General features: G+C 44.1%; 1 protein-coding gene across 1 annotated transcript in view; it reads right to left on the bottom strand.

Moving 5' to 3' along the window:
- Window positions 1-11340, bottom strand: part of LOC126396028 (drebrin-like protein B) — a 16872-nt gene extending 5532 nt beyond the window's left edge. Inside the window, exons 1-13 of the mRNA XM_050053851.1 lie at window positions 11067-11340; window positions 10883-10938; window positions 9889-10001; window positions 9706-9780; window positions 9029-9169; window positions 8031-8108; window positions 7789-7940; window positions 7630-7684; window positions 6430-6495; window positions 4712-4823; window positions 4319-4633; window positions 2810-2878; window positions 1137-1216 (exon numbers count right to left, since the gene is read on the bottom strand). Of these exons, the coding sequence (XP_049909808.1) occupies window positions 1137-1216; window positions 2810-2878; window positions 4319-4633; window positions 4712-4823; window positions 6430-6495; window positions 7630-7684; window positions 7789-7940; window positions 8031-8108; window positions 9029-9169; window positions 9706-9780; window positions 9889-10001; window positions 10883-10938; window positions 11067-11149 (1395 nt within the window). The 5' untranslated portion in view covers window positions 11150-11340. The remainder of the gene's footprint in view (window positions 1-1136; window positions 1217-2809; window positions 2879-4318; window positions 4634-4711; window positions 4824-6429; window positions 6496-7629; window positions 7685-7788; window positions 7941-8030; window positions 8109-9028; window positions 9170-9705; window positions 9781-9888; window positions 10002-10882; window positions 10939-11066) is intronic.

The raw sequence follows: 11340 nt of genomic DNA, 5'->3' as shown, positions 1-11340 counted from the left end.
GTTTCCTCCAGGTGCTCCAGCTTCCTCCCACAGTCCAAAGACATGCAGGTTAATTGGTGACTCTAAATTGTCCGTAGGTGTGAATGTGAGTGTGAATGGTTGTCTGTCTCTATGTGTCAGTCCTGTGATAGTCTGGTGACCTGTTCAGGGTGAACCCTGCCTCTCACCCAGTGTCAGCTGGGATAAGCTCCAATAGGATAAGCGGATACAGCAAATGAATGAATAAAAAGAAAAAACACTACACTGTGTTTATTAAATGTTGTCCAGAAAGAAATATTTTTAACACTGCACATGTGTATATATAACTTTAATGCTGAACTTGTTCAAAGTTCATAGATACCAAATATTTAATTGTGTTCCTTTTAGTTTTTCAGATACAAACATTTTCTTATCAAACTATTTATGATTTTTTAATGTGATTAAAACACAATAGTGTCATCAGGTGCCCAACGATAAAAAAAATAGTTCATTCATTTTCTGTAACCATTTATCCTGTTGGGGGTCGCGGGGGGGGGGGGTGGAGCCTATCCCAGCTGACATTGGGTGAGAGGCGGGGTTCACCCTGGACAGGTCACCAGACTATCACAGATAAATAAAAACTCACTTCTCAGCACAATGGTTTGACTGATATTGAGACTTTGTTCTCAGAGAACAGCTCTGCTAAAAGAAATTCAAAATTCCAGTCGCAGGTACAAATAAATAGTTCAGCATTTTGAAAATTACGCTTCGTCATATTCTTTCTGAGAGTGAGACGCTCAGACGGATACCAGCCTCGTGTCTGTGCTCAGGACAGAGAGGAAAGAAAAAGTTGTGACTTTGTCAAATATTCAAAACTTTGAGACGTTCAGAGGAGAGATGTGCCAAAACTCATAAACATCTGAAACATGACGAGGAGGCGTGACCTGAAGATTTGATTTGAAGATTTCATTTAAAAAAAAATCTTTTAAATTACGTTGTACTTTATAAACTTTGATGTCTTTAATGTAAAGTCTTGACACAGCTGTCAGATAAATGCAGTGGAGTGAAAAGGTCAGTGTTTCCCTCTGAATGTGGTGGAGGTCTAATACATTGTATAAACTCCAGTAAAGTACTTGCAGTAAATGTACTTTGTAGAATCAAGGACAGAGAGGACTCACTGTGGGGACGTGCTGGTAGACATTTTCATACAGGTCGTCCTCTGTCTCCGCTGACGGACGTGGTGCCTCGTACAGATCCTCTGCAGGTTGGAGACATTTATGGATCAATGCATGATAAGTTTTTAAATTCTGCCATTGTGATGTTCTTTGTATTGCAGCACAGTGAAGCTGGAAGTGCTCAGACTCTTTAGTGTTTCAACATATTCTCACTTGGCCTGTCGATGTGTTCAGGGCAGGACTGTCATCAATCCTGTGCAGTTTTGGGGCAGATTGAACCATGTATACTGGAGTTACTAACTACATCCTGTTTTGTGGCGAAACAGTTTGACGCATCGCCACAGTCACACGGTTCAATGAAAACTCAAGCTTTTAATTAATAACTTTTCATCGTTAAAGTGTTGCACTGGGACAGACCAACTTTGAAGTCGATTGGATCAAATCTCTAAAAGGAGTTCCTCAAAGTACGACATCTGAAAATGGCCAAAAAAGCAATAAGCAATGGCTCAGTTCTTTAGATTGTAGCAGGCTGCCTGTAGGTTGCTGGACTTTGATTTGTTTTGTGTGTAAAATCTTAGTTGGACAGATAAATGTAGTGCAGTAAAAAGTGTAGCACTAAAGTAGATGTACTCAGTTAAGTGCCACCACTGCTCCAGGAGGTGTTTGTAAAAACTTGTTTTGATCTGTGAGTCTGAGACACTCATCTGTTAATAAACAGATGACTATGATATTTCTAAATAAATTGCCTATTTTCAACGTTTGCTTGCTTATCTCTGCCAGAAGTCAGATCCAGCCAAACATCAGGTGTACGCAGGGCCGTTTCTAGGATTAGCCCAGACCTCTGCTGGGGTCTGGAGGATCCTTCTGTGACACTTTTTCTGTAAACAACTTCTGTTTGGATGTTTTTTTATACAGTCTGTCCAAAAACAGAAATCCAGTGTCAGTCAGTTTCATGGTGAATTACAAAATGGTCGCTAATGCTCCATTTCCACCGAGCAGTACGGCTCAGTTCAGTTCAGTCACATTTTTTTCCACTTTTAAGGTGGAACGTTAACTTGTAATGTTACTCAATGCATGAGTTGATGACGTGAATCCATCAGCACACCTTAAATTTCACTGTGACAACTTTGACCATCACTTTAGTTTTTATATGACACACACTTTTAGTAATGACTTTAAAAATATAGATTAATTTGGAGCGGATTATGTGAAGGTCATATATTCTAATCCTCACTTCCTGTGGGCTACAGCAACACTAAACCCCTGAGCTTGCCTGAGAAGGACTAAATGCACAAAGCTGCTATTTTTAAATATCCCATGGAGAGAGACTCTCACTGCAGCCTGTTCTATTTTGTTCTGAAAATGTGGGCGTGCAGCCTCGTTCTGTGGACGATAAACCAGGTGCAGACTTCCATCTGTGTCACCGCTGATGAGGAAATACAGCGAGTGCTGGACGGAGCAGTGAGTGACAACAACCCCGCCCACATTTAAGAGGACTGTCTGAACACACCGAGGGTCTAGGTACCATGTCTGAAGGCTTACTGCTGGCTCCAGAGGTGCTGGACTGAAAGGGTTTGGAGGAGACGGGGCTTAAACCACCCAGCACCCTGCTGCAAGCCAGATTTGTAGGTTGAGTATCACAGCTACAAAAGTTGTCACAGTGAACATCATCATACCTGGAATAGGTTCATCTGCATCTTCATCAAACTCATCTGACCACTCCTCCTCTTCTGTGTAAACAGCATCTGTGTGGATCAACGACAGAGAGAGACATGTCTGGATACTTAGTCACAGAAACCTTGTATCTCCAGATTTTGTCTTTCTGTCTCATTTTTCCATAAATCAGTGCTGTTGGTCACCCTTCACATCTGTATGTAGGTTCAACAAATATTTAATCAATGAAACAACATCATCCTCACTGTGACCTCGTCACATATTCACGTTCTCTTCTTTCAAGACAGACTTCATTTTCAAAAGAAATTTAACATTTGCATACAGTCTCTTTCAAAATAAAAGCACTGCGTCAGTACAACACTGCAAATTTATTTTTTTTCTTCAACAGCATACGCACATGGTTGGGTTTAGATAAAAAGAACAGGGTTTGGCTTTAGACTCTTACAGGATGCGAACACCGTTTTCTCAGGTGACGGCTGGTGTTTGTTGGACCCATCCACTATCCCTCCCGCCCGCCCCACTCGCACTTTTGCTGCCTTAACCACCAGACCTAATCTTTTCCTAACCTTCCTCAAGTGGTTTCAGTGCATAAACCGACCCACACATTCACCACAGTGTTGTTGTCACCTATCTGTGGTTTACAGAAATGAACCGTGTAAATTTTTGGGGGGCAATTAGATTGTTTAACTGCAGGAAGTGTGTTTTTCGGAGAAACAGGACTTCGGAGCATTGGGCATTTGTTTTCTTCTGCCACAGAAATGGGCTTTCAGTTCAATGGGACATTTTTTGGACCAATGGGACTGGGTTTTTGGGACATCTGAACAATGGGCAGTCCCTGAGTAAGGCAGGCTGTGCCTTAGACATCTTAGGAATGGCAAATTTGCTCCCGTGGTGAAAGGTCTCCTAGCACCAGGTGATTCATTTTGGTTGAAAGTATTCATGATCCAGTCACCAGAAAAAAATGTTGGGATTGTATGTTTCTGCAAACCGTGGATACGTTACATCTGTACATTGTTATTTGGCAGATAGGTTGAAACTTTCACTTCAACAGCACTGTGGTCAACATGTGGTTAAATTTGGGCACAAAATCATGTGGTTACAGTTAGGAAAAGTGTTTTGGTTAAAAGGGCTCAATTCTGGGGTCACAATCCTGGTTGGAAAGGCAGCGGCAGGTCACGAATCAACAACCAGTTTTGTCGTTTGTCGCTGTTGAACAGCGGTCTGCAGTTTAGCAGGCGCCTCAGCTAGGTGTCATACCATCCACCACCCCCCCACCTTACGATGACAAAGTCGGCTCACTTAAGAATTGATGATATAACACAAATGAAAATGTAAGTAATCCGTGATTTGCAGAAACCTGCGATGCCAACATTTTGTTCTGGCCTCGTGACTCCATTTCAGCCTGAAGAATCCTTTAATAAAAACTTTCCTTTGATGTCGGTGAGATGAAGAGGTTCCTGAGCACCCAAGAGGAGAGGTAGCTCATGATCAATATGTGTTGTGTGTCTGACCTGCAGCCTGAACAGGTGAGTCTGTTGTCTCCGGCGGTGTAGGTGACACAGGTGCTGGAGCAGGTGAATGAGACAGCACAGGTGAGACAGGTGAGACAGGAGACAGGGGGTGCATGGAGTAGGGCGGGAACACAGGTTGGTCAGCTGAATGAGACCGCTCAGGTGAGACGGTGGACAGGGGGGTCTCAGCTGGAACAGGTGAGTGAGAGCATTCAGGTGAGACAGGAGACAGGGGGGTCACAGCTGGATACTGAGGCTGCAGCGGAGCTTCTCTCTCCAAGGATTTCTGGGATAAAAATGGACTCTGCAGCTTCCCTGCGTGACAGAGTGAAAACATTATTAATCGCATCATGTGTCATCAGTGTTATTTACTCTGCATCTGTTGTTGTTTACCGGGTCTGGATGCAGCAGGAGACGGTCGGTTGTTGGACTCAAAGCTCTGCTCCCTCTGTTTGAATATGTCTCTGGGATTAAATGACCTCTGAGAAATCAGCGATTTGGCCTCCTGTGAACGACAGCAAGAGCTTAACGCGTTATTTCAGCTGTTTACTAATGGGACATGCAGGAGACAGATTTTAAAAAGACAGGTTGGAATCGAAGCAGCAGAGACATGTCCCCCTTGTTTGAAGGTTCTCTGTGTAACTTCAAAGTCCAGTTCAGACCAAAGATTGGTGACGAGATGAAACTGTTTTAGAACGTCACAGAGAAAAGTGTCAGCGGTGTGAACTGGTCGGTCTGAGCTTGACTCAAGCCAGCTCTGGCTCCTCCTCTTCATCATCATCCACCTGAATATCACTATCTGACCTGTTGAACGTAGCTGTCTGAGTTATGAAATGACTCTGCGCCCCATTCTGCTGTCTTGTCGCGGCTGTGTCCCGCCGCCACATTTTCGTCAGTGTTTCTCAGTCAAACGTCTCCAAAGGCTTTGATGGAGGCAAAAAACACAGAAAACTGAATCTGTTCCAAAAATTTTCGTGAGGGACAAGTGTTTCAGACTCAGTGTGCAAACATGAGTGACTCAAAGTAAAGTCGTAATTATTTTTAGACGTGCAACAATTTCAGACAAACAAAATGGGACCCAGTATGGTAAGGCCTTTACCAGTGTAACAGCAGCAACAGAAAGTTTGCTGATCCAGCGGGGACTTGGGCAGTCAGGAGGACAGTCCAGGATCAGACCCCCGACGCTTGGTCTTGCTCTGGCTGAATATGAGTTGCTACAGGGCGCTATAAGTGAAGGGCCGTCTCCGCCAGGCTGCTGCTGCAAAATGTAGCGGTAACACAGCATGTGTGGACAGTTGTTTGTTGACATCAGCAGACTTCTTCGCTAACGTTAGCTAGTGTTGCACACTGTTAGCATTGCAGCAGAGCTGAGGAGAGGCAAGATACTTGGAACGCACATGACATCAAATCCTTTGGATTTTCTCAGAGAAATTAGGGAAAACAAGAAAGTTAGGTCTCTGTTTTTAGTTAGTTGCGGTACGACCTGTTCACCCGCTGCCAATAAAGGGCGATCATGTAAAAAGTTACATACACAAGGTTTAAGGTCATTTAGTCCCTGGTAAGGGTCAAGCTAAAAAAAAAATCAGGATTCTGCATTTCCCATAATGCACCACAGTAGCCTCTTTCATTAGACCCTCTCTGTCCAGTAAAAGCTTATGTCTTTCACACTCCACATGTTCAGTTTGTAACAAAAAATAAATTCATAAATGGGTAGAAGCATGTGGACATAAAACCTAAAGGACACTACGACTCCCAGGGTGCATTTCTTTAAGAAACATCCAATCACAGCTTCATAGTCCTTTATGTGCACTGCTAACTGTGCCAAAAATGACACTGTTAAGAAAACTGATTTCACCATCTCTAGTTTAAAGTCAATCCACTTTCTGATTCAGGTCGGTTTTAGGTACTTCTACAGCAACAGCTGCTGAGGCTCATGGGTAATGTAGTGTTGAGAGCTGCCCACCAAACCTGACAGACCTGGTTTCTCAGGAGCAAAAATAAAATAACAGAAAATTTCTCTTAAAATAAGTATTTCACATTTCTGACACCAGTTTCTTCTCCACATGTTAATACACTCATATGAGGATAATCATATACGAGTTCATACTCACGTTAGCTTTCTGCACCGACGCAGCAGAGTTGATTCCCGACTTCTTGTATCCATTTTCTGGCTGGTTCTAAAACAGACACATGATTGACTGTTTTGTGAGAAAAATAATGTTGTTGAGTGAGAGTGACTGACAAGCCTATAGACCCTGTTACTGTTAGTACTACTATTAGTGGGCGGGGCTTAGCTGGAGGCAAAACAGTTCTCCACAGACGTTAGCTAGCGCTAGCTAACAAGTTGTGTTGTCTTGTTTTAGATGATGGAGGAAGATGATGTGAGTGGTGCGTTTAGAAACACTCATTGTGAGTGTGGGAGTGCACTCTGACACAAACTGGAGCGTTGATAAATTGGGAGCGCTGTCTGAATGTAGTGTTGGGTTATCCAGAGCAGCGCACTCTCAGAGTGGCAGAGCGCACTCTGGACACTCTGTCTGTGGAGACGGAGCAGCAGAGCGCCGAGCGGAGTGAATGTGTGATTAACTTAACCGTTGGTTCATTCATGTAGAAATATAACGCTCCGTTTCTTCCACCAACAGGGCTCTCATTTTAGTGTAGAGCGTCAGACTGAATTTACCAACGCACCATGTCAGGTCACTCACTCTCCGGGACCGCCAGTGTTACTTGAATAAGTAAACACTGACCAACGGGACCAGACTGGCCGACCCGTATGCTCTCACTCAGTGGATGGATGATGTCACAGGAAGCCAATCTTACAAAGGAGGACCACACTTGTTTGTTTTGCTATGGAAGCTAACGTTAGCTAATGTGCTAAAAAGTTAGCGTTCCAGAGAAATCCAATATTCCTCTTAATCCCTCCCCAGTTTCTGATGAGGTGGACATGATAACCCTTAATACACATAACCTTATTCATCCCTACAACAGGAAATACTTTTTCCCTAACCTGATATGAAGTGTGCGCTGCACATGTGAGCATTTTTGATGATGGCCTCCGTCCAGTCCTTTGGTCTTATCACATTTAACCATAGTTGTCTTTGTTTTTGTTGACGGGCAGTGGCGGCTGGTTTTGAGCCATGACTCCTTCTATTCTGGCTCCCAATAACACAACAAGACAAACACATTTTAAGACTCCTATGGAGCCTACAGCCCTGTGGGGGAGAGGCAGCTGCACCTCCAGGTGATAATATGATGTCATCATGACGTCGGCCCCAGAAGGGTCTTTACAGATTTTTCCAGTATCATCTCACCTGTCGCTGCTGCTCCCTCTGTCTTTCTTCTTCTTCTCTCTGCCTCTGAAACAACCTGAAAATTCACAAGCACAGAAAGCAGCAGTCAGTGGCTCTGGTTCTTTGTTTAGCTGTTCCTATTGTTGTTGTTGTTGTTGTTGTCGTTATTGTTTGACTCACTTCTCCTGCTCAATCTGCTGAGCTCTCTCCTTTGCTCTCCTCTCCCTCTCCTTTGCCTGCCTCTCGTCCATCTCCCTCCTCTCCCTCTCCACTGTCTGTCTCTCCAGCTCTGCTCGTTGGATCTCCTCCCGTCGACGCTCCTCTTCATCCCTCTGAAGGACAGAGTTTGTTTGTTTTACATTAGATAATACTCAGGTTGTTTACTCGGATACTCACAACGATATGACGATATGAAGAGAAACCTGAGTTTGGACCCAGAAGTTGTCCTTTTTGGTTTGTTGGATTTCCTCCACAGCGTTTGTCTTCCGATACACCGAACCCTGTCGGAGCAGAGGAGAGCGCTGTGACATGTTTTATTCTGCTACACCAACACATCCTCACTGCGACCTCGTCACATGTCCGTGTTTGGTCGTGGACATGGGTGTGTTGGTTGTTGACGTTCTGGAACGCCGTGTCAACTTAAGTCTGTCACATGCATTGTCTTGTCGTTGTTGGTACAACACCGCATATTGAGGTTTTTTTTCCTTCAACAACAAAAGCACATTATGTTTAGGCAACAAAAACGTGTTTTGGTTTAGGCAACAAAAGCAAGTGGTTAGGTTTAGGCAACAAAAACACGTGGTTAGATTTAGGCAACAAAAGCAAGTGGTTAGATTTAGGCAACAAAAACACGTGGTTAGGTTCAGGCAACAAAAACGTGGTTAGGTTTAGGCAACAAAACACGTGGCTAGGTTTAGGCAACAAAAGCAAGTGGTTAGATTTAGGCAACAAAAATACGTGGTTAGGTTTAGGCAACAAAGGCAAGTGGTTAGATTTAGGCAACAAAAACACGTGGTAAGGTTCAGGCAACAAAAACGTGGTTAGGTTTAGGCAACAAAACACGTGGCTAGGTTTAGGCAACAAAAATACATGGTTAGCTTTAGGCAACAAAAGCATGTGGTTAGGTTTAGGCAACAAAAACACGTGGTTACATTTAGGCAACAAAAACACGTGGTTAAGTTAAGTTTTATCTGAGATAGCAGTGTTCACGTCCTGTAGGATTCTTAACCCAAATCCTGTTCTTTTTTCCGAAACCCAACCAGGTGCTTTTGTTGCCTAAACCTAACCATGATCTTAACCTGACCATATACCTGATAGAAGTTTGTCATGTTTCGGTTTGGTTCGAGTGCAGTTATCGTAGAAACCTTCATCATCCTAAGAACCGTGACTCAGGTGAAAATATAAATGTGTGTCCTCTCACCACGGGTCCTCTGGGAGCGTCTTTGTACTCTGTTTGTTTGTGGAAATTAAAGTTGGCTCCGGAGGCCTTGGCCACCTTCTCCAGGATGCTCTGCGGTTCCACGTCTTCTTCTCCGCGGGCGTTTATGGTCACATGGGCTCCCTGTGGTCACACACATGTTACAGCCAGTCAGTGAGTCTGCATTCACCTCCTGACAGCTGAGCTCCCATTTGGGACACATTCTTAATTTCTCCCAGCACAGTGGGGTCAGCAGGACTCATTAAGTCCCAACGTCCTTAAACAAGACAATATAAAGTCCCAACGTCCTCAAACAAGACAATAAAAAAAGTCCTGATGTCCTTAAATGAGTACTTCCTCATCAACAGTGTCTTATTTTCTTACTGTTACTAAAACTGGTCACGTGTCTTTATATCAAACTACAAACTTTATTAAACATAACGAAACAAGTCTCAACCACAACATGTGATCAGGTTTTGGACCTCCTCCACTTTGGTATTGGGGTCAGCTGCACACTGACTTGACAGAGATGGCTGCCATGTTGTTTTTCCATGGCTTAGCGTGTTGTGCTCTTACTGCCACTAGATGGCATAAAAACGTGTCCACGAAGGCTGAGTTAAACAGAATGTGATGTCCTCACATGAGGACGCTGGGTCGCAGATGGATCAGATCAGACTCACCTTCAGGAAGTTGGCCATTGAGCCCACATGGTTTGCACATATTCCTTTCCGAGAGTCCTTCACACCTTCACCTGTCTGCACACATGTGGGCACATATAAACTCCAAGAAGTGAGCCAATCATATCTGTATGTTGATTTTTAGATTTGCGTGTGTGTGTCTGTGTGTGTGTTTGCGCGTCTTACCCAGTTTATGAGGACATATTTGGGCAGTCCAGAGTTTGGGTCCTGGACGCGACAGAAAGCGTACATCACCTTCCCGCTGTTCAGCTCCTCCACCATTTCCTCCAACCCACCATCTGCACACACCGCAAGGCGCGTTGGAGAATACCCACAAGCAACACTCAGAAACAACATTTCTGTTACATGTAATTCTCATGACACTGACATTCATACAGCCCAGGACTTAAAGTGCAGATATTTTAAAGTGGGGTTGTACGAGGTATTTGTCCAAGCCAAACCCTGTTCTTTTTTCCTAAACGTAACCACGTGTGTGTTGTTGAAGGTAAAAACAAAACAAAACGTCAAAATCACGATGTTGTACTGACGTAGTGCTTTTATTTTGAAAGAGACTATATGCAAACTGTACATTTCCTGTGAAAACAGAAGTGTGTTTTGAAAACAGACGAAGTCGGAGTGAGAATGTGTTGCCTCGTCACATGTCCACGTTTGGTCATGGACTTTCCACGTCCACATATGACGTCCAAGGTACCCTGGGTGTGTTGGTTGTTGACGTTCTGGGACGCCGTGTCAACTTCAGCCTGTTACATGCATTGTCTGTTTTCAAAATACACTTCTGTTTTCACAGGAAATGTACAGTTTGATACAGTCTCTTTCAAAATAAAAGCACTACGTCAATGTTTTTTTCCTTCAACAACACACACACATGGTTACGTTTAGCCAACACACACACATGGTTACGTTTAGCCGACACACACACGTGGTTACATTTAGCCAACACACACAAGAGGTTGGGTTTGGGTCAGATAAATGTAGTGGAGTACAGGCAGACTCAGATCTGCACCTCAGTGAAAGTGTTTAGTTACATTCCTTCACTGGGTGCAGTTTAACTTATCTTTGAGTTTGTGACTCGACTTGTGACTTGTTTGATTTTCACCACAATGACTTGGGACTTGTTTAAGACTTGGACATGTGACTGACTGTGTCCATCATGTCTTACCTCCCTTATCTGCCAGACGGATATCATTACTGTTCCCTTCATACGTGAACAGAGCCCTGAAACACACACACACACACACACACACACACACACAGTGTAAGGACACACTCCTCCGTCAGCAGCTGATCATCACACACTTCAAACAGGAAGTAAAGTTTGTCATGAACGATCAGAGACAGCTCACCAGTTCGTGTCCAAGTTGCCATCCACCACTTCCTTATAAGCGTTCATGAGCGCAGGACCGTTCTTACTCAGATTCACCGCCATCGCCCCACGCCTCCGTTCATCCACCGCTCCGACCGGCTCCAGTGACCAACAACAAACTCACAGCAGGGTCCAGCAGCCTGAGGGGACGCGTCCAAGTGTCGCCGCCGACAGCGTCACGCCAAACACACAGAGAGTGACGGGATGAATCTGTGAAGGAGAAGAAACACGACGACTGAGGTTGAGACTTCCTG

The sequence above is a fragment of the Epinephelus moara genome, chromosome 9, assembly GCF_006386435.1.
Source record: "Epinephelus moara isolate mb chromosome 9, YSFRI_EMoa_1.0, whole genome shotgun sequence".
In the NCBI taxonomy this organism is placed as follows: domain Eukaryota; kingdom Metazoa; phylum Chordata; class Actinopteri; order Perciformes; family Serranidae; genus Epinephelus; species Epinephelus moara.
Note: the sequence above shows the minus strand (reverse complement) of the source record. Positions and strands in the feature narration are given on the sequence as shown.